At 39.0% G+C, this 22,576-nt stretch overlaps 1 protein-coding gene across 2 annotated transcripts in view; it reads left to right on the forward strand.

The window, feature by feature from the left end:
• PLSCR4 (phospholipid scramblase 4) overlaps positions 1-22,576 on the forward strand; it is a 40,101-nt gene that overhangs the window by 15,367 nt on the left and 2,158 nt on the right. Inside the window, exons 2-8 of one of the 2 annotated variants that reach the window (XM_055412197.2) lie at positions 4,694-4,721; positions 5,202-5,312; positions 11,579-11,814; positions 15,700-15,742; positions 16,658-16,884; positions 19,449-19,610; positions 22,090-22,248. In XM_055412197.2, coding sequence (XP_055268172.2) covers positions 4,715-4,721; positions 5,202-5,312; positions 11,579-11,814; positions 15,700-15,742; positions 16,658-16,884; positions 19,449-19,610; positions 22,090-22,248 — 945 coding nt within the window. In that variant the 5' untranslated portion in view covers positions 4,694-4,714. The remainder of the gene's footprint in view (positions 1-4,693; positions 4,722-5,201; positions 5,313-11,578; positions 11,815-15,699; positions 15,743-16,657; positions 16,885-19,448; positions 19,611-22,089; positions 22,249-22,576) is intronic. The other variant, XM_055412205.2, reaches the window with a different exon arrangement.

Genomic DNA, 22,576 nt, shown 5'->3' on the forward strand with positions numbered 1-22,576 from the left:
AATGTCATACATACAAATATGCAAATTTAAACATACATATACTCTTTAAAAACGAGTTATAACCCATCACCCCTGTTCATACCACCCTGTTAGAACTAGAACATTAGCAGGCAGTTCAGGCCCCTTGAGGATCAGAGCTGAACACTTGCCCCACATCACTTGTCCTCCATATGTAACCATTTTCCTGAATTTTGTGTTAATAATTCCCTAACTTTTCTTAAGTTTTCTCCCATACATGTATCAGAAAAAAGTTTTTCTTTCATTTTTCTGCTTTTGAATATTCTTAAATGGATTCATATGTGTTCTCCAATGACTTATTTTGTTTTTTTGTGTTGTAATTTTGAGATACATCTATTGATGGGTATGGCGGGGCTTCCCAGTTGGCTCAGTTGTAAAGAATCCACCTGTCAATTCAGGAGATGCAGGTTAGTTTCCTGGGTCACGAAAATCTCCTGGAGGAGGAAATGGCAATCCACTCCAGTATTTTTGCCTGGAAAATCTCACGGACAGAGGAGCCTGGTGGGCCACAGGTTAAAAGGGTTGAAACCAGTTGGACATGACTTAGTGGCTGAGTATGCACGCACACATGATGAGTATACCTGTACTTTGTTTTCTCTACAGTATAGTTATACTTTATGAATATACCAGATTTTATTTATCCAGTGTCCAATTGATGGAAATTGGAAATGTTTCCAGTTTCTTTTGATATGCAGTGTGTCAAGAACATTCTCATGTATACCTGTGTGTACGTGTGCAGTCACTTGAGGGTACAATCCTAGGAATGTCCAGAATTTAAGGTTCTAGAAAGGTATGGGCATTTTCCTAAACACCAGATATTACCATCATTAAAGGAATAGGACCAATTCCTGGAACTCTTGATTGGCCTGCCGTTGGGTCTGTATTTGCAGTGTGTACCAGGAAACAGTTTTTACTTTTGTTGTTGTTCAGTCACTAACTCATGTCCAGCTCTTTGTGACCCCATGGACTGCAGCATGCCAGACTTCCCTGTCCTTCGCTATATCCTGGAGTTTGCTCAGATTCACGTCCATTGAGTCGGTGATGCCATCCAACCATCTCATTCTCTGTTGCCCCCTTCTCCTCCTGCCCTCAATCTTTCCCAGCATCAGGGTCTTTTCCAATGAGTTGGCTCTTCTCATCAAGTGTCCAAAGTATTGAAACTTCAGCTTCAGCCCTTCCAATGAATATTCAGGGTTGATTTCCTTTAGGATTGACGGTTTTTATCTTTCCTTGCACTCCAGGGGACTCTCAAGACTCTTCTCTAGTACCACATTTCAAAAGCATCAATTCTTCGGCACTCAGCCTTCTTTATGGTTCAACTCTCACATGGTTCAACGCTCTTATGTGACTACTAGAAATATAATAGCTTCGACTAGATGGACCTTTGTCGGCAAAGTGATGTCTCTACTTTTCAGTACTGTGTCTAGGTTTGTCGTAGCTTTTCTTTCAAGGAGCAAGCATCTTTAATTTCATGGCTTCCCTAGTGGCTCAGACAGTAAAGGATCCACCTACGATGCAGGAGACATGGGTTCAGTCCCTGGGTTGGGAAGAATCTCTGGAGAAGGGAATGGCTGGCCACTCTAGTATTCTTGCCTAGAGAATTCCATGGACAGAAGAGCCTGGCCGACTACAGTCCATGAGGTCGTCAAGAGACAGACACTACTGAGTGACTAACACTTTCACTTTTACTTTTAAGACACAATAAACTCCAGCTCCAGAGAAGGAGTGGTACTGGGTCAAGACTGGTGGCCCTGGCTTGGCAAGAGCCTAGAATCTACATACTGGCTTATGCAGTGGTGACATTCACTGGGTCAACTCAGTATCCATATTGACCACTCACTCATATAGTGCTTCTTTGACATATCTCCTCTGTATCAGTAACTTTCTACTCTACTTGAACAACACAAATGACCACATTCTGTACTCTGATAAGCAAGATGATTCGTTGGAAAGAACTTGGAAAGTACTTAGAAGTATTTAAGTTTAGCAACATTTTCCATTTATGTATTAGATGGTTTTTGTTTGTTTCTTCCACTGTTACACTTTTATTCATTTTTTGTTTTCAATTTTTCTTTTATATTGGAGTATAGTTGATTAACAATGTTGTGTTAGTTTCAGATGTAGAGCAGAGTGATTTAGTTACACGTGTACCTGTATCTCGGAGAAGGCAATGGCAAGCCACTCCAGTACTCTTGCCTAGAAAATCCCATGGATGGAGGAGCCTGGTAAGCTTCAGTCTGTGGGGTCACTAAGGGTTGGACACGACTGAGTGACCTTTCACTTTTCACTTTCACACATTGGAGAAGGAAATGGCAACCCACTCCAGTGTTCTTGCCTGGAGAATCCCAAGGACGAGGGAGCCTGGTGGGCTTCCGTCTATGGAGTCACACAGAGTCGGACACGACTGAAATGACTTAGCAGCAGCAGCAGCAGTACCTGTATCTATTCTTTTTAAAATTCTTTTCTCATTTATGATACTACAGAAAAAACAGTTCTCTGTGCCTACCCAACAGTAGGTCTTTGATGATTAGCTGTTTTAAATATAGCAGTGTGTACATGTCAATTCCAAATGCCCAGTCCATTCCTCTTCCAGCCTTTCCCCTCTGGTTACCATAAGTTTGTTGGCTAAGTCTGTGACTCTGTTTCTGTTTTTTACATGGTTGTTATATTTTTAGAGTCCACATAAAAGTGATATCATATGATATTTGTCTTTCTCTGCCTGACTTCATTTAGTATAATCTCCAGATCCATCCGTGTTGCTGCAAAGGGCATTATTTCATTCTTTTTAATGACTGAATAATAGTCCATTGTGTGTATATATACACCACATCTTCTTTATCCATTCCACTGCTAATGGACATTTAGGCTTCTTCCATGTCTTGGCTATTGTAAACAGTGCTACAGTTAACATTGGGGTGCATGTATCCTTTTGAAGCATGTTTTTCTCCAGCTATATACTTAGGAGTGGGATTGCTGGATCATTTAGCAGCCCTATTTTTAGGTTTTTAAAGAGCCTCCAGACTGTTCTTTATAGTGGCTGCACCAATTTACATTTCCACCAATAGCATTGGAAGGCTCCCTTTTCTACACATCCTCTTCAGCATTTATTGTTTGTAGATTTTTTGATGATGGCCATTCTGACTGGTGTGAGGTGAGTCCTCATTGTAGTTTTGATTTGCATTTCTGTAAAAATTAGGGATGTTGAGCATCTTTTCATGTGCCTGTTGGCCATCTGTATGTATTCTCTGGAGAAATGTCTGTTTACATCTTCTGCCCAAGTTTTGATTGGGTTGTTTGTTTTTTTAATACTGAGCTGCACAAGCTGTTTATAAATTTTGAAGATTAACCTCTTATTGGTTGCACTGTTTGCAAATTTTCTCCCATTCTGTGGGTTGCCCTTTCATTTTGTTTATAGTTTCTTTGCTGTGCAAATTTGAGATGATATATGAAAAGTCCTCTGCCTTTTCCTGACATTTGATAGGCAGTCAGTATATTGTAGCTTTTGATGATGTTCTCTCTTTATTTGTCATCACACAGAACTAAGAAACCTGAAATATTGAAATTCCTTTTTCTAATAATAATCTTTTCCCCTTGACTGAATTAATGGCATCTCTCTCCTAACCCACCTCTTGTTTCAAATATTATCTCAACATTTTTACTTCTCTGAATTATTCTCATAATGTTCACCTACACATATTTTTTATTTAAATGTTTAACATGTTTTCTTTTAGCCTTATCTTAAACATAACATGTCTTGATTTAAACTTTTGATTCCTACCTTCCCCAGTACCCAATATTTTCCCACCATCTTCCTCTCTAGTTCAGTTACTGGCATCACCATCAACTTAGATACCCTGGGTTAAAAAGTGAGACTCATCCTTGACTCCTGTCTGTACTGAGCCCGTCAGCAACTCCTGTAGGTTCTGCTCCCAAATCTTTTTATGCCACATCTGACCCTCTCCATGTCACCTCCAGTCTAAACCAGCATCAGTTCTCACGTGGATTACTGCTGCCATCCCTCCCCCACTGCTTCCACTCCCGCACCCTCAAGATAAAGTTTAAATCGATCTGATCACTCCACTGATTAAAGTCTCCTAAAGACTACCCCACTGCAGTTACAACAGATTCCAAACATTTTGCCATGAGTTTTAAGTACGATCAGACCTCTGTCTCCACCTCTGACCTTGGTTCTCTTCTTTCCCTGTGTCACACCTAAATTCTTTCTCTCTCTTGAGTATCAAAAAGCTTACTGTTGTCTCAGGGCCTTCTCATTCAACTTTCCTGTCTTTCTGGAATTCTTCCCTGTGGTTCAGCTAGCTGAAAGGTCACCTCCTGAGAGAGGCTTTCTCTGACCCTCCGGGAGCTCCCACTCCATGTTTTTGCTACTTTAACTTTGTTTTCTTCATAACTGTACTATCTACATTTAATCTTAAATATTTGTTGACGTGTTCCACCCCACTAGAATATAATTTTTAGCAGAGTGCCCATCTGGTTTACTGCTGCATTTTCAACATCACGTAGAACATAGGTGCTAGGGAAATATTTGTTGAATTAATGAAGGAACGAATGAAAGGTAACTAGAGACTAAAAGAATCTCAGAAATTCTTACACGTATCACTAATAATAGTAACTGTAAATATATAAGGTAAAAATTGTTCATTTTTTTTGTTTTCAGGTTTAATTGGAGTTCTTCAAAATGTCAGGTAAGTTTTTGTGAATACATTTTAATATGCTGTATTTTCAATTGTGAATTGTGTGATTCCTTTCCTTAAAAAATTGGAGTCTCTTTCCTTTTGAAGTTATTTATTTGTGTTTAATATTTGAAGTATATATATACATTTATTTATTCATTTATATATATGAACATTCTTATTTATCTTTGGCAGAAAAGGATTAAAAGGGATTTAGAGTGGCATATAGGTAATGAAAAAAATCTCTGATTGTACATGGGGGCAAATTAGGTAAAGGAAAAATGCAGGTGGGAAGGTAAGTCTGCAAAGAGAGGTAATAGTTGAAAATATAGTTTGATATCTAATATACATACTGAGTTTCTTTTTTTAAGAAATGAGTATATTTAATATTGGTCATATTCATTGATGCATACCAACAGAAAAAATGAATATATTCTGTAATCGTATTATCATTCCCATTGTAAATCATGTACCACCTTTCTCACCCCTGAGATATAGTCCCCACAGCCCCTCAGAAATCTGCAGATGAAACGGAGACTCAAATAAAGTCACCTGATCCAAGGCCTGGTGCCCCTCCTGAGTACAGTTCCAGTTTTGTACCAGGTAGGTTAAATATTCGGAAAGAATCTTTCCCCTCTCCAAAAAACCATCCTCATAGTTAAGATTGCTTTTAAAATTAACTAGTTAATTGAATGATTCAATAATAAATATTTAATGCCTACAGGGGGCCAAGTAGTTTATTAGATGTTAATTAGAGTCATATTCCTGTCTTTGTAGGATTTATAGGCAACTAAGGAAGAAAATTATACAAACATTGATGGCACTCTTTTTGCTTAAGAATGAAAAGAATGTTGTAAATGCACAAAGGCAGTAACTACCTCTATGGGGGATTGGAGGGAAGCACTGAGGAAATCAAGTTTTACTGGCACAATGAGGAATTAATCAAAGGAAAGAACACTGTGTCCAAAAGCTCGTGGTCATGATGGTCTGGTCTGAGGCATTCATGGGATGAACGCCAGAAGTGCAGAACAGTGGAGGCAAATGGCTTCAAGTTCTGATTAAGGAGCTTGTTGTTCTGCAAATATTTTGTTAAGTCTGAAAACTCATACTGTATTCAGGGACTCAGGAAAATGGATGCTCATAAGTATGTGAGCAGTATGTAACTTTAAAAAAATTAAATAGTCTTTTGACTGAGGAAATAGTTTTAATCAGGATTATATTCAAATACATTTTAATGATTTAGAAAATGATAAAGTGTAGTGCTATTTCCTTAAATATGTATTTAAACATATGTTTTGAGATAGAAACAAGTGAGTTAGGCTGTGGAAGAGCAGAAGAAATCCCGGGATCTTGGCTCCAGACATACGATCCATGGAGCTCAGGTTGCCTTTGTCTTTGCAGTGCTTTCTGAAGTTAGGGCTTCCTTTTCCTCTTTCCCTCATGTGTATGTGTGTTATGTGAATCTGAGCATACAGCCCCTGTATAATTCCTAATTACTGCCTGCTACTGCTAAGTCACATCAGTCGTGTCCGACTCTGTGTGACCCCATAGACAGCAGTCCAACAGGCTCCTCTGTCCCTGGGATTCTCCAGGCAAGAATACTGGAGTGGGTTGCCATTTCCTTCTCCAGTGCATGAAAGTGAAAAGTGAAAGTGAAGTCGCTCAATCTTGTCCAACTTTTAGCGACCCCATGGACTATAGCCTACCAGGCTCCCCCGTCCCTGGGATTCTCCAGGCAAGAATGCCTGCTAAATCCAAATTTTTGACAACCCTGGGTCATAATTTCACTGTATCTGACCATTACTCTATATTTTACTTCAGTGGCTATCAAATTACCTACATAATCTATCTTATATTCACCAGTTGCTCTATATCCAAATACCTAGGTTATACTAGAACAGAAACTATACCATTTCTAAGAAGTACGTGTTGGCTATAAATCACGTTCTGTTCATCTGGGAAAGTGTCTGTCTGTCCCTTCTGTATCAAAAAATTAGCAAGAGAGCAGGATACAGCCTTCAAGTTAAACGAGTAGGTAAGTTGAAAAATACTATGATGAAGAACATACGACTAATGAATTTTCAGTAGAATCGGCAACAAAAATTTACTGTGATCACCATCTAGTGGCTGAACGATATACTTACTTATGGTGATGCAAATTGTGTCCCCTTAATTCGCATTAAGGAACTGAAAATACTATACTTGAAATACTTAGCTTTAATGAATTTCTTAAGGTTCAATTATATATTCCATTTGCATTATATTACTGGATATTTATTCCCACTGAAAATAATTTTAACCCAAATATATTTAAAAGAATAGTTAATAAAGAAACCTTTGTTATGTAGTCTATTGAAAGAGAAAGTGACATATATATTTTTAAAGTAAAAAAGGATAATGATAGTCAAAATGACTAAGAAAATACAAATTCCATAAAGCAGTATTTCTCACACTAGTAGTGGTAGGACAATGCTCTGTAACAAAGTTATACAAAGTTAAACATGTTTTATTGTGTTGTGTTTTCTTGCAGAACAATCAGCACTTTTAAGAGCAGTTTTAAAGCTTAACATATACCATTATATAATTATAACATTATAAAACATATACCATTTCCCACACATATTATGCTCTTCTCTTAACATCTCAGAATAATGCATTCTTATAACATAAATCATTTGATTATATACATTTTTATATAACTTTTTAGAAATATAGTCTCTATACTGAATAGCACCATAAGATTTTGTTCCGTGAGATACTTTTATCCTAAGATTACATGATTAATACCACAATAATTAATGATCAACTCATTAAAATGATATAGCAATTAGTATTTTTGAGATAGTTTGTATGATATTGTTGTTTTTTAATAATAGTTCTAAAGAGGAGAGAGATATCCAATATCTAGTCCAGTCTGGGTACTCTTGAACACAATTCTTAGAGAAATTAAAAGTATTTTGTTGGCAAAAAAATTTGTTCAGTTTTAAGTACAAATAAAAGGTATATTTTTCATTTTCACCAAGAACTTTATTGAACAATATATTCCCTAATTAAATTAACTTTTTGGCCAACCCAATATGTTCTTTACAACAAACTGAATTTTCTCCATTTTTTCTAAAGACATTAGCTCTTTTTTCTCACTTAGCTCTAATTTGACATTGTTTCTAGTTGCCATTATTTTCCTTTAGTCTCTCCTGAGTCTGTCTCTGTCAAGAGATCTGTGTAAACTACACTTAGAAACTGGTATTCCCAGAGGTCCTTGGTCTGATTCCCTGTCCAGCCCCTGGCTGCACCGGCCTGCCCCCTCTCTCATTTCTTCCATTTACCTGTCTTTTTACATTCTCTTTAGTAATCTTGGGAATATCCCGTGGTTTCATTTGCTTTTAACCACTTATGAATCCCTTTGTTGTTGTTTAGTTGCTAAGTTGTGTCTGACTCTTGTGACTCTGTAGCCCACCAGGCTCCTCTGTCCATGGGATTTTCTATCCAAGAATACTGGAGTGAGTTCCCATATCCTTTTTTCAGGGAATCTTCCCAGTCTAGGGATTGAACCCTTGTCTCCTGCATTGCTGACCGATTCTTTACCACTGGACCACCAGGGAAGCCCTAGGAATCCTTCAGCTCCCACCCAAAATCAGTCTCCCCTGCTCTAAACTTACATTTCCACCTGCCTGTAGACCACTTGCCCTTAGTGACCTGGGATCTCAAACTCAGTGATCCTCAATACATCTTTGGCATCTTGTTCCTAAACACATACCCTCTATTCTTTCTCTACACCGGACTCCTGCAGTCAGAAACTTGAGACCCTTTCCTCATATCATCTGTTACCAAGACAATATGTCTCTTTAATGTCGATCATTATTTTTCCAGTTTCTACTCCTTTCATCATAATTAAATTTCCTTACTTCCCATCTAGACTCCTTCAGGCACCTCCTGCCTCATCCAACCTTTCTATTCATAAAGGCTCTAAATGTAAAACTGGTCACTCCAGTTTGCGTGTTACCAGCATTAAGTCCTTTGCACAGAGTAGAGGTCTTTCATCATCATCCCTTCCTCCCCACCTTCCTTTCTGCTTTGTTTGCTAAATCTTCACACATGGCCTTTACCCGCATGGTACTGAGCGTTCCCTGTGCAGCTGCTCATTTTCTGCCTGTTCTGTCTGAAACCTTTCCCACTCATGAAGGTGCTAACTGGGTCTCCTATGTCAGCACTTACATCATAGGGTATCTACTCTGCCTCAGTTCCTTGCCCCTCCTGTTTAATCCCTTCACTCCACCTATGTGAGTGTTATAAACCTAGGTCCTCGGACTGTTTAATCAATAGAAATGGATAAGACGCCAGATGAGAAATTCAAACAGGGCTTACTGAGGCTCATGCTACAGCAGGAGGGAGTGAGAACAAGTAACATGCCAAGTAGGTGAGCTAGTTCCTTAAATGGAGTGAGGGAAGGGGAGAATCAGTGGGTTGGATGGGAAGCATAGCTTAGGTGGTCTGCCCACCCCTTCGGCTGTGCTGTGTGCAGAAATCATGGGCAGTATCCTGCTTTTGCATACATAAGGTCATGTTTCCTTATGGTATATTTTAGTTACTGTAAGGTTTTAGTAATGGCCCCATTTTCATTCCTGATTTTAATAATTTAGTCTATCTTTTCCCTTGGTCAGTGTGGCTTAAGGTTTCTCAATTTGTTGATCTTTTAAAAGAACCTACTTTTGGTTTTGTTGATTTTGTCTATTTTTATTTTTTCATTTCACTCTCTTCTATTTCAATCTTTATCATTTTCTCCTGATGGCTTTGAGTTTGGTTTATTTCTAAGGTGGAAAGTTGGGTTACTGGCTTGAGATCTTTCTTTCTTTTTGGCTACAAGGGTCTTTGTTGCTCCCCATGGGTTTTCTCTAGTTGCAGCAAGCGGGGACTTTTCTTTTTTGTGGTGTGTGGGCGTCTCGTTGTGGCGGTTTCTTTTAACGCAGAGCACAGGCTTTAGGGCACGTAGGCTTTCAATAATTGTGGCCCATGAGCTTAGCTGGGCATGTGGAATCTTCCTAGAGCAGAAAACAAACCCATTTCTCCTGCATTGTTCCTAACCACTGGACCACCAGGGAAGTCTGAGATATTTCTTTTTTAATGTATGTGTTTATATCTATAAATTGCCCTCTAAGCACATTGTAAGGTACATCCCTTAAGCTTTGGTATATTATGGGTTTTTTTTATTTTTATTGGAGGCTAATTATTTTACAATATTATATTGGTTGGTTTTGCCATATATTGACATGAATCCGCCCCAGGTGTACATGGGTTCCCCCTCCCGAACCCCCCTCCCACCTCCCTCCTCCCCTTATCCTCCCTCTGGTTTTATTTATCTCAAAGTATTTTCTAATTTCCCTCATTTTTTTTATCCCTTTGATAATTTAGGAGTACATTATTTTACTTCCTCATATTTGTGATTTCCCAAATTTCCTTTTGTTATTATTGATATCTGGTTTTACTCCATTGTAATAGAATATATTTTGTTTGGATTTCAGATGTCTTAAATTTATTGAGACTTGTTTTAATGGCCCAGCCAGTAGGTCTGTCTTTGAGAAGGTTCTATGTGCATTCGAGAAGAATGTTACAAAGTTTATTGTTGGGTAAAGTGTGCTATACATTCTGTTATGTCTAGTTTCATTTATAGTGTTGTTCACACTTCTGTTTCCTTTTTGATCTCCTGCTTATATATTCTACACATTATTGTGAATGGGGTATTGCAATCTCTAACTTTTGTTTGTTGAATTGCCTGTTTCACTTTATATTTGTCTGTTTTTGCTTGATATATTTTGAAGCTCTGTTTTTAGGTATATATAATTGTTATGTATTCTTGACAGAGTGCCACATCTGTTATTATAAAATATTTTACCTCTAGCAATAGTTTTCACCTTAAAATATATTTTATCTGACATGAGTATTGTTATTTCACTAATTTTTATTAATGAAGTACTAATACATGATACAACATTGATGAACCTTAAAAATATGCCACAAAAAGCAACCAGGTATGAAGGCTATGTGTTACATGATTTTATTTATATGAAATGTCCAGTTTAGGCAAATCTGTGGAGGTAGTAGTTTCCAGGGCCTGGGAGAAAGGTGGGGAATGATTGGTAATTGGTATAGGATTTTTTAGGGGGTGATGAAACTATTCTGGAGTTAATAGTCTTTAAAAGAACCCCTTTGAAATTAAGTAGATCTTACTATCTTTCTGACCTTAAACAATGTGTGTATGTGCTTAGTTGCTCAGTTGTGTGACTCTTTGCGACCCCATGGACTGCAGCCCACCAGGCTCCTCTGTCCATGGGGATTCTCCAGGCAAGAATACTGTAGTGGACTGCCATGCCTTCCTCCAGGGGATCTTCCCAACCCAGGGATTGAACCCAGGTCTCCCCCATTGCAGGCATATTCTTTACCATCTGAGCCACCAGAGAAGACCTTAAACAATAGTAGCAATAAACATAGTAGCAAAAAAATTTACCTTTCTAATTATATGCTAGGCCTTGCACTGATCTTCCTACAACCCAGTGAAATAAAAATATTATCATCTCCAAAGAAGGAAACCAATGCATAAAGGCTAACATGTTAACTTGATATTTCAACCTTTCTTCTATGCCTCTGAAATGGGAATGATTACTTCATAAGATTTAAAAGGATTATATGAGTTAAGGTATAAATCCCCTTAGTGCATTTCGGTACATTCTATATATTCATAAAATGGAACACCTTTTTTATTTTTAAATGGAGGTTGTGTGATCCACATCATTTCCGTGTAAAAAGTCATGCTGATACCACCATATATTGTAGCGTTCATAATGTATAATTCTTCCATTTGTTTTTGAATGCAGGGCCCCCTGGACCCGCTATCCCTCCACCTGCAGGCTACCCAGGAGGCTTGCCTATGGGATACTACGGTCCACATCAGCCCAGTACCTTCCCCTTGTACATGCAGACTGGAAGTATCCGCCCTATCCAGTACCAGCCTGGAAAATATCCTGCACCACAACTTTCTGCTCCAGTGGTATGGATGCCAGTGCCGACTCCCATACCACACTGTCCTCCGGGTCTGGAATGCCTAGCCCAGGTACTCCACACAAATCCAAATTATTTGCTTACAAAGTATGACTGGGGACCCAAGAAGAGGAGACTGGTTAGAGTACATGAAGGTAATGGGTCAATGATGACAGATGTTTAATTTGTGTGACTATAGAAATGGTGATGATAATTTCAGGAGTGGGAATGGGGAAAAAAGAAGATAGGGATTTTTTTGGTGGTACTAATATGACTTTCCTGAAGGGTGTATGCTGAATTTTAAGACATTCACGATGTCCTGTTGAACGCAGTTTAAAAAATAGGAATAGGGATAGTAGAAAGTCTGTGAAGATGTTAATTAGGTTGTCATTTGTTTAGAAGTAAAGGGCGAACAACAAGAAAGCAATGTTACAAAGAACAGAGGACAGTGAGTGAATCACTCAGTGCCTTAGACCTTTGCTTTTTCTCACTACCCATAGTTTTCATCAGCCAGTCCTGCCACCTCCCAAAACATACAATGTAAATAAAAATAGAAGCCATCCAAGAATATTGTCCATATGCTGGGAAAGATGAAGGCAAAAGGAGAAGGGATGGCAGAGGATGAGATGGTTTTATAGTATCACCAACTCAATGGACATGAATTTGAGCAAACTCTGGGAGATAATGGAGGACAAGGGAGCTTGGCATACTGCAGTCCATGGGGTCTCAAGGAGTTAGACACAACTTAGCAACTAAACAACAACCACAATAACAAGGATATTGTTTCAGGCCAAGTTCCAGAGAACCCCTTTTCACAACATAGAGACTCCCTAATTTTCATTTATATGGACATTTTAGGATCAGGACAACTATTTCAGAAACTGGAGCAATATGCCAACATGTTTGTATACTGAATGGTGGTGTTTAAAAACCCATGTCAGAAACAAAAATGTTGCTTAAAGAAAATAAGATAAACCTAGTATTGTAAATACCTTAGAAACTACTAAATTATGTTCACCTTTAGAAAAAGCAAGTGTTTAAATACCTTAAAAGCAAGGGACTTGCCCATTCAATATTTGTCTCCCTACATAGTCAACCAAATGTTCCTTGGCATGACATGTTTCTCTTTTTGACTTTATGTACTGACTGTTAATCCTGTGCATTGAAAACCATTATTACAAAGTTATAGTGTTGATCTTGAAAATAAACCGTTAGATCAGGAAAATTTGGATTTTACATAAACCAAAATCTTTATTAAATTATTGTTTGACAAAATATTGACGAAATACAGAGCCTTTAGGTAAAGTGCTAGAATATCCCCTATATTATTTTGGAAGCTTATAAAATGCTTATAAATTAATCAGGTTTAAAAAGTTTATTTTTTCATAAACTTTCATATTTTCTAAAAACAGAAAATTTCCTTAGAAATCTAATATCTGATGTCATTTCTTTTTAAAAATGTATAGCTTTAATTTTGTTCATTCAAATATTAACATTTTTTCTTAATTTCTTCTATTACTTTGAATGAAGTTAAATGAACATATTGTATGAATACCGTTTTCCCTTTTAGGAGTGTTTTTAGTTTTAAAAAATGTAAAAGAAACAAAACAGGATTACAGCCAGACAAACCTGGCTTTTTATTCTAGCTCTGCACCCTCATTCTACCTTGAGTAACTTTTCTAACCTCTTGGTGCTTGAATTTCATAATTTATAAAGTAGTACTAATGATACCTAGTACTTATGATACCTACCCAATTGGGTTGTTAGGAGAATTTTTAATGAGATAAAGTTTATAATATGCCTGATATTTCTGGCACAAGGACCCACCCAGTGGATGATAACCTGTGCAGATGTTATCACGTGAAACACCTTATATATATGCATGGAACACATAGAGCCAAGCATCTAGACATTTTCTTTTATCTAGTTTTCTTTCTCTCTCTCTTTTTTTTTTTTGCACCACTTAAAGGCATGTGGGATCTTAGTTTCCTGACTAGGGACTGAACCCATGCCCCCTGCAGTGGAAGCTTGGAGTCTTAACCACTGGACCTCCAGGGAAGTCCCTATCCTAGTTTTTTGCTATCTCATGTGCTAATTACATGAATCATTATTAGGACTATCCTGACACTTTAACATCCAGGGTATCAGGTTTTCAACATTATTTCTAGACACTGGATTGGCCAGTGACTCCACACTTGGTTAGTACTGCTTCTTAAAACTATAGCATCTTATTTGATAAACTCCATTCATATTAACAGGCATCATTTCTTTAGCATATTTTGCTCAGTAGTGGAAGTTCTTACCAAGCAGTGAATACTTTTACTTTTTAGTTATAGATATTAGAAAGCCCCTAGATTTTTTCAAAGGGACTGTAAAGCAACCCTGAGTGGCCACCTTTGATAATTTTATAAGACATGTTTAGACTCTAACCTGATTGAGTTTTTATAAAGAAAATTGTTTTAGTCAAATAAAGATTTTATCCTCTCTATACCCTCCTGTAGTTGATCATGCCACAAGACTTTCATGTCTGTTTACATTATTTTAAATTTTGCTTATTACCACATTAATGTGATGTTCATTAATTAGAGTATTCAACAAGTAGTTGGTGAAATATGGCATTTCAGGCAATGTTCTCGTCTCAAGGATTAGGAATGATCTGATTATCTAAGTGGGGGCGACGGAGGGTGAGATGGTTGGATGGCATCACTGATTCAATGGACCTGAGTTTGAGCAAACTTTGGGAGATAGTGAAGGACAGGGAAGCCTAGTATGCTTCTGTCCATTGGGTCGCAGAGTTGGACACAACTTAGTGACTGAACAGCAACAAGAGTTATCTAAGTTATCTAAAATTGCAGAGATATGATTAGTCTGTCTTTAAGGGAGTTTTGTTTTTCTGCTAGAATGTTCTCAGGTATAACAGATGATGGGCCAGTCAAACTGTTTATCTTTACAGTGACCCCTAAGTTAAGGAAGAAGTTGATCTGATGGTATGCCCAACCTCCATTTTCAAGGGATCGAATCCCTCAGTGTTTCCTCTCCTTTGCCCTATTCCTAATCACATACTTCCAACTCTTTGGGTCCTCCCCTGTTAAAGTATGCACTAGGGAAGCAGCAGCTCAAGAGAATGGAAGTTGGTGTATTAACCTCTTTCGGAGATACCTGTGAAGACTGGACATTCCTGTGGAAGATCCACCCTGCCTACTTCACTCCCTCTAAGCCAGTGAGAAAATTGGCTTCTCTATGGCTGGTCTATGTTAAACTGCCCTGAACTTTCTGACACCTCCAGTCTGTAGGTGACATGATGGATGCTAGGAGCAGTTGATGTCAACACAGCTTATTGTAGATGCTGTTACTGGAGCAGGAAAATGATTTTATAATATTTTAAACAAATGTTTCAATATTTTTTGGTGGAACTGAAGGAACGTGTTCTTTCTGGATAGCTCTGTTAATAACCCCCTGATCAGTTCAGTTCAGTTCAGTTCAGTCGCTCAGTCATGTCCGACTCTTTACGACCCCGTGAACCGCAACACACCAGGCCTCCCTGTCCATTACCAACTCCCGGAGTTCACCCAAACCCATGTCCATTGAGTCGGTGATGCCATCCAACTATCTCATCCTCTGTCGTCCCCTTCTCCTCTTGCCCTCAATCTTTCCCAGCATCAGGGTCTTCTCAAGTGAGTCAGCTCTTCGCATCAGGCAGCCCAAGTTTTGGAGTTTCAGCTTCAACATCAGTCCCACCAGTGAACACCCAGGACTGATCTCCTTTAGGATGAACTGGTCAGGTGCTGACCGGTCAGGCTTATTTCACTTTATATGTTTTTGATTCCATTCAGTTTCAAAAAGATGTTTTGTATCCATGGTTAGCCTCTGTCTCATTAGTTTTTTTTTCTAATATGGGTTTAATTTATGTCTATTATTTCTCTCTCTCCTGATTAATTGCTTTGTTCTGTCCCAACAGTTGGACAACATACACGTTCTTCAGCATTTTGAACCCCTGGAAAGTATGTATAATTTTGTAGTGTCCAGTAATATTTGAATCAGGTGAAAATTTGCATCATCCAACATCTAGTTCCTTATTTATATTGATCATTTTTAGTGTTTTAAAGAGAAAAGACTATTTTCTATTGCCCTATCTTCAAGAAAGTAACAAATGGACTTACTTGTGTATTCTGTCTATTTACACATCATACCTAAGACTTCAAAAGGATTTATTACATTTTATTTGGTTGAGCCTCCTATTCTTTATCCATCTCAACTCCTCTATATTCACTTTTCATGGACAAGGAAAGAAGACTCCAAGAGATTAGTTGAGGTAGCCAAGGGCACCCTAGTCAGCTAATCAGTGGAGGAGCTGGATAGTCTCAGTCTGCTGAGTTCTAAGTCCATGCTATGGAAGTAAGAAGAAATCAAGGTAAACACAATGCCTGTTCTCCCAAATTTCCTGACCCTCACTGTACAAGATAAATACATTCATTTCATTCACTTGACCACTACATGGAGCCTTTAACTTTTCTTGGTTGGTTTTCTTATTTGCAACTAGTGATGACCCGAATCATTTCAGTATATTTCATGAGCTGATTCATTCATTTATGGTCCAGTGGATAATTTCATTTAAATGGTTTTATAATTAAAGTTTTCTGAATTCAAATACTCCAGGAATATCATTTCCAGTGTTTGCTTCTATGCGGAAAAGTTTACACTGAACTTCTTAAAAGAAATGTTTCAAATTTTCAAAATAACTTATATACTTTTAGGACAGATGAATATTATTGGCATTCTAATCATTGCATATTTTTCATTAGAAATTTTTTAAAAAGCTGTTTTGTTTTAGGCCCCTGTCAAATACTACAGAAGGACTTCATGAGGCCCATTTTAACTGCTTCTAAAATAAAAAATCTCTCTCATTTTATTTTTAGTGATAACAGGTTTTGAAACTAATAATAGATATGATATTAAAAACAACACGGGCCAGATGGTTTACTTTGTGACTGAAGACACAGATGACTACACCAGGAATGCTTACCGGACATTGAGGCCCTTCGTGCTCCGGGTCACTGACTGTATGGGCCGAGAAGTCATGACAATGCAAAGACCTTTCAGATGCACCTGCTGCTGCTTCTGTTGCCCCTCCGCCAGGCAAGAGGTAAGAGGGCAGATGAGACAGAGGTCTCATCCATTGTTTTTAGCTGATCCAACTCTTCTCTGCACAGTTGTGCTCCTTCCAAAGCCACACAGGACGGGACTTTCACGGCACAGTCAGAATGGAAGCTAGTGGGGATGAAGGAAGCCAGATGCCAAATAATCCTACCTATGGGGAATCACAAAGGCAGTTTTCTAGTGGGTTCATGTCTTTGGGTGCTAATTAGGGGGATCAAGCACCAATTAAGGTTTTTTACGACTAAAGTGACTTAGCCCGCATGCAGTCAGTGTTCGAAATTCTATCAATTGTATCAACTGAATTAGAAATTAGCAATTCGACGGACTATAGCCTGGCAGGCTCCTCTGTCCATGGGATTCTCCAGGCTGTAATACTGAGGCGGGTTGCCATGCCCTCCTCCAGGGGAACTTCTTAACCCAGGGCTTGAACCCTCTCTTACATCTCCTTCCTGCATTAGCAGGTGGAAAGGCCGTTACCTACAACACATTTATCTAAATGTTCCTATGTATCCCCAAATAAGGTCACACTAAATATAGACACACTTTTAGAATCAGAAGGAACTTCAGACACTTTTACTCTACCCATTATATCTACACCTTGTTACAGATAAAGAAAGGGTGACTCATAAGAAGAATAATTTCTTTGGTGGTGTTAAAAAATTTTTTTTCTGAAGGATGGTGTTATGTTTGGTAGATGGTAGAACTAGAAAGCAAATGTGTCAAGTTGCACTTTCGTTGTTCTTCTATAATCCACGCTACCCTAGGAAAATTGTTTACTACATGGAAAAGAAAAGCAGTTTTAGAGAGCGATCCAAGAGAATTTGAATTTCAAATATGCCACTGACTTAAAACTGGGCAATTTACTTAACCCAGTGGTCTCCAAACATTTTGGCACCAGGGACTAGTTTCATGGAAGAGAGTTTTTCCATGGCCTGGGGCAGGGGGATGGTTTGGAGATAATTCTCATAAAGAGTTTAGATCCCTAGCATGCACAGTTCACAGTAGGGTTCACACTTCTGTGAGAATCTGATGCCGCCACTGATCTGACAGGAGGTAGAGCTCAGGCAGTAATTCAAATGATGGGAAGCGAGCAGCTATGAATACAGATACGCCTGCCACTCACTTCCTGCCCTGTGGCCCGGTTCCTAACAGGCAACAAACTGGTACTGGTCCATGGCCTGGGGTTTGGGGATCCCTGATTTAGCCTGTTTGAGCCTCAGTGTTCTTAATAGCTGAACTGGGCAGAACAATATCCCTTAGATTTATTGAGATTTTAATTATATGTTAAGTACCAGCCTTTGCAATAGAATTAACTTATAGCCCTTTCTGTGCCTTGATTTATTCACCTATAAAATGGATATATTAATAGTACTATCTCGTAGGATAATCGTTTTGAGGATCATGTAGTAAATAAATGTCAACTGTGTTACCACATATGTGTGGGCTTAGTCACTTCAGTTGTATCCGACTCTTTGCAACCCCAAGGGCTGTAACTTGCCAGGCTCCTCTGTCCATGGTATTCTCCAAGCAGGAATACTGGAGTGGGTTACCATACTCTCCTCCAGGGGATATTCTGACCCAGGGATTGAACCTGTGTCTTCTGCAGCTCATGCATTGCAGGCGGAGTCTTTACCACTGAGCCACGGGGAAGTCCTGTGCTAGCACAGTGCCTGGCAAATAGTGTAGCGCTCAGTGAATATTAGCAATTGTCAGATAGCTTACTCCTTTGTCGCAATTGTCTTTGTAAGAACTGTCATATTTGAGATGAATCTCCACCTCATCCTATACTTGTATGCACATTCTGTTGTCTTCACAGCATTTAATTTTCAGAATGCCTCCTTCCCTTAAGTTTTCTATTATAATTGTCATGTCTGAGAGGTCAGTATAAGAAGCTAGCATGTTACTTTTTTGTGGATTGTGCCACAAGACATGAGACCCCTAGGTCAGGGACAAAGAACTTTATTGCAGCCCAGTAAGCAGCATGAGGGGCTTCTCTGGTGCCTCAGATGGTAAAGAACCTGCCTGCCAATGCAGGAAATACGTGGTTGATCCCTGGGTTGGGGAGATCCCCAGGAGAAGGAAACAGCAATCCAATCCAGTATTTTTGTCTGGAAAATCCCACGGACAGAGGAGTCTGGCAGGCTACAGTGCATAGGGTTGCTAAGAGTCGGATAGGACTTAGCAACCAAACCATCAACACCAAGCAGCATGAGCTGTAGCACATGTGCATAGATTCCCTCCTCCCCACATTCTACAGAGATGACTCAGAGGATCCCAAGTTGATGCTCCATATACAGCTGAGGGACACAGAGCCTAAAGAACTGACCATTTTATAACTAGCAGTAATTTTGTCCTGAAGAGAACATGGCCTAATCTCTCAAGGCTGTTCTCTGACATACTACCCTAAGAAATAGCCCAGGGAAAATGGAAGACTCTATTATAACAATGACAGTTTCCCTAGTTCTGGAAAGAATTAAGAACACATCGTGTGAGTGTGTGTGTGTGTGTAGGCATATATTCACCCACCTCTGTCCCTGCTTCATTTGGCAGCTGGAGGTGCAGTGTCCTCCTGGCGTCACCATTGGCTTTGTAGCCGAACACTGGAACCTGTGCAGGGCAGTGTACAGCCTCCAAAATGAGAAGAAAGAAGATATGATGGGAGTGCTTGGGCCATGTTCCACCTATGGCTGTGGTTCAGATTCTGTTTTTGAGGTAAACAAATATAAACATGTTTCTACAATTTTTTTTCTACATGTACTAACAGGCCTCAGAATGATGTGACTTTAGATGATTTTTTTGTGTGTGTGAATGAATAGTGTGAGGAAAGAGTTAACTAACAGGTTGACATCAAGAAGTTTTCAGATTATTTTTAGGGGTTGCTTAAAGCTTTCCACAAATCTTTTTTATGATTTCCGTGTTGGATGAAAATAAGATGAAGCCATTTAAAATATTAAGAGTTGGACTGTGAAGAAAGCTGAGCGCCGAAGAATTGATGCTTTTGAACTGTGGTGCTGGAGAAGACTCTTGAGAGTCCCTTGGACTGCAAGGAAATCCAACCAGTCCATTCTAAAAGAGATCAATCCTGGGTGTTCATTGGAAGGACTTATGCTAAAGCTGAAACTCCAATACTTTGGCGACAAGTTGGCTCACTGGAAAAGAGTCTGATGCTAGAAGGGATTGGGGGTAGGAGGAGACGGGGACGGCAGAGAAGGAGATGGATGGATGGCATCACCGACTCGATGGACATGAGTTTGAGTGAACTCCGGGAGTTGGTGATGGACAGGGAGGCCTGGCGTGCTGTGGTTCATGGGGTCGCAAAGAGTCGGACACGAGTAAGCGTGAACTGAACTGAACTGAACTGAATGCATTCATTTTATTCTTGGCTGTTTTTCACTAACCATTTTACCAAGGATTTCCAATCAGAATATAGGTCCTGAGTAATGCAGAGGCCCCACTTATCATGGAACAAATAGAGCATCCCTGAGGTTGTGCAAGATAGAAGCCTGCTGCATCCTCAAAACACAATACAATGCTCATAAATTGCATAAAACTTATAGTGGATTATAACATTTTATGGAAAAAGAAAAATCCTTCTGTTTTGCCTTTATCTCAATGGCTACAGAATGGTATCTCTAAGGTGAAAGTCACTCAGTTGTGTCTGACTCTTTGTGACCCCATGGACTGTACAGTTCATGGAATTCTCCAGGCCAGAATACTGGAGTGGGTAGCCTTTCTCTTCTCCAGGGGATCTTCCCAAGCCAGGAATTGAACCCCAGTCTCCTGCATTGCAGGTGGATTCTTTATCAGCTGAGCCCTGAGGGAGTAGAATGATATCTTACTACCCTACCGTTCTAACAAAGGAGATTCCTGGGCTCCTTAAAGTGTAGTTCCTAATGCTTTGGAATTCAACAAGACTCATAATCTAAAATTGCTCATTCAAATATTTTCTATGACACCCAATAAAATTCCCTTGTTCTTGTTTTATGTAACCGTATTGTCAACCATTACTTATTTATTAAAAGACCATTGTAGATAGGAAGAAAACGAAAATAAGCCAGATTTTGAGGGCAGGGTGTTTGGATCATTCGAATCACCAAAAAGTGGTATTTGTGTGTTTTCCTTGTGGCAAGTGCCAGAATCTCCCTTTTAGAAGCTGAAGCCCTTTGAGATTCTGAGACTCTTTAAGAAGACAGGACTGGGACTTCCCTGGTGGTCCAGTGGTTAAGATTATCTGCCTTGCAGTGCAGGGGATTAGAGTTTGATCCCTGGTCAGGAAACTAAGATCCCACATACTACAGAGCAACTAAGCCCATGCACCACAACTGCTGAGCCCATAGGCTACAACTAGAGTCCATGCACTGCAACAAAAGATCCCATGTGTCACAACTAAATAAGTAAATAAATATTTTAAAGAAGAACACAGCACCCACAGAAGCCTGAGTGATTACATGAATTCTATAAAGTGCAATAAAGCAGACCACCTTGGACTGTAGCCCACCAGGCTCTTCTGTTCAAAGAATTCTGTAGGCAAGAATGCTGGAGTGGATTGCCAGTCCCTCCTCAGGGGCTCTTTCTGACCCAGCGATCAAACCCGGGTCTCCTGCAAGGTGGGAAGATTCTTTACCAGCTGAGCCACCAGGGAAGCCCAAAATAAATAAATAAATACTAGAAAAAAGAAGAAGAGCACAGGACCCATAGAAGCCTAAGTGATTACATGGATTTTGTGAAGTACAATAAAGCAGATCATCTTGCTTTTGTTAGCATATTTCCCTCCAGTGGAGAGACTCCCTCACAATCCGTAATTCTCACCCTTTACTTTAGGGAAAGAATTTCAAAATCAGTTTAAATCATACTTCCACTGAAAAGCTTTCCTAATAACTCAGTGGAGGATGAAGAAAAAACACGGGGCCTGAGAATTGTAAGATATTCCCTGGTTTGGTCGCTAACCAGTTGCAAGGCACTTAACTCTTCCTGGCCATAATTCCCTAATTTTTATTATTAAATTTTATTTATTACTATAAATTTTATTATTTAATCCTAAATTTTATTATTACTATATTCATTTCCTGCCCTATACTTGTATTGAAAAGTAGTGAAAGTGACCTCAGGGTGAACTGCTTATAAACAGGAGAATAAAGCATGTGTTTTAACACCTTTTAATTATCCTAAAGTCATATTCTTGTCTTTGTAGATCCTGTCCCTGGATGGTGTTTCTGTTATTGGCAGTATCACTCGGAAGTGGAATGGTGTGTTATCCTCAATGAGCGATGCTGACCACTTTGAAATTCACTTCCCATTAGACCTGGATGTGACCATGAAAGCCATGATTTTTGGAGCTTGCTTCCTCATTGTAAGCCTTTTGCTGTTGAGCTATTCTAAGAGAATTATTCTTTCTGATGAGAAGTAGCATATGTAATAGAAAGGCAATAAGGTTTGAAACTGACTCTGCCACTTATTGATTATGCCTTGTTGTTCAGTCGCTAAGTCATGGCCGACTGTTTGTGAGTTGTATGTCTTGCAAAGTGTTTAACACTTGCAAGCCTCAGTTTCCTCATTTGTAAAATGGAAATGAAACATGTATATATATATATATATATTCCAGGGTTATAAATATTAGCTATTATATTAGTAAGGGAGCCAGGACCATCCTTGAAAGATACTAAGCATCCACTCAATGT

The sequence above is a fragment of the Moschus berezovskii genome, chromosome 1 (assembly GCF_049115385.1).
Source record: "Moschus berezovskii isolate FMDL1 chromosome 1, NW_MosBer_1.0, whole genome shotgun sequence".
Taxonomy (NCBI): Eukaryota; Metazoa; Chordata; class Mammalia; order Artiodactyla; family Moschidae; genus Moschus; species Moschus berezovskii.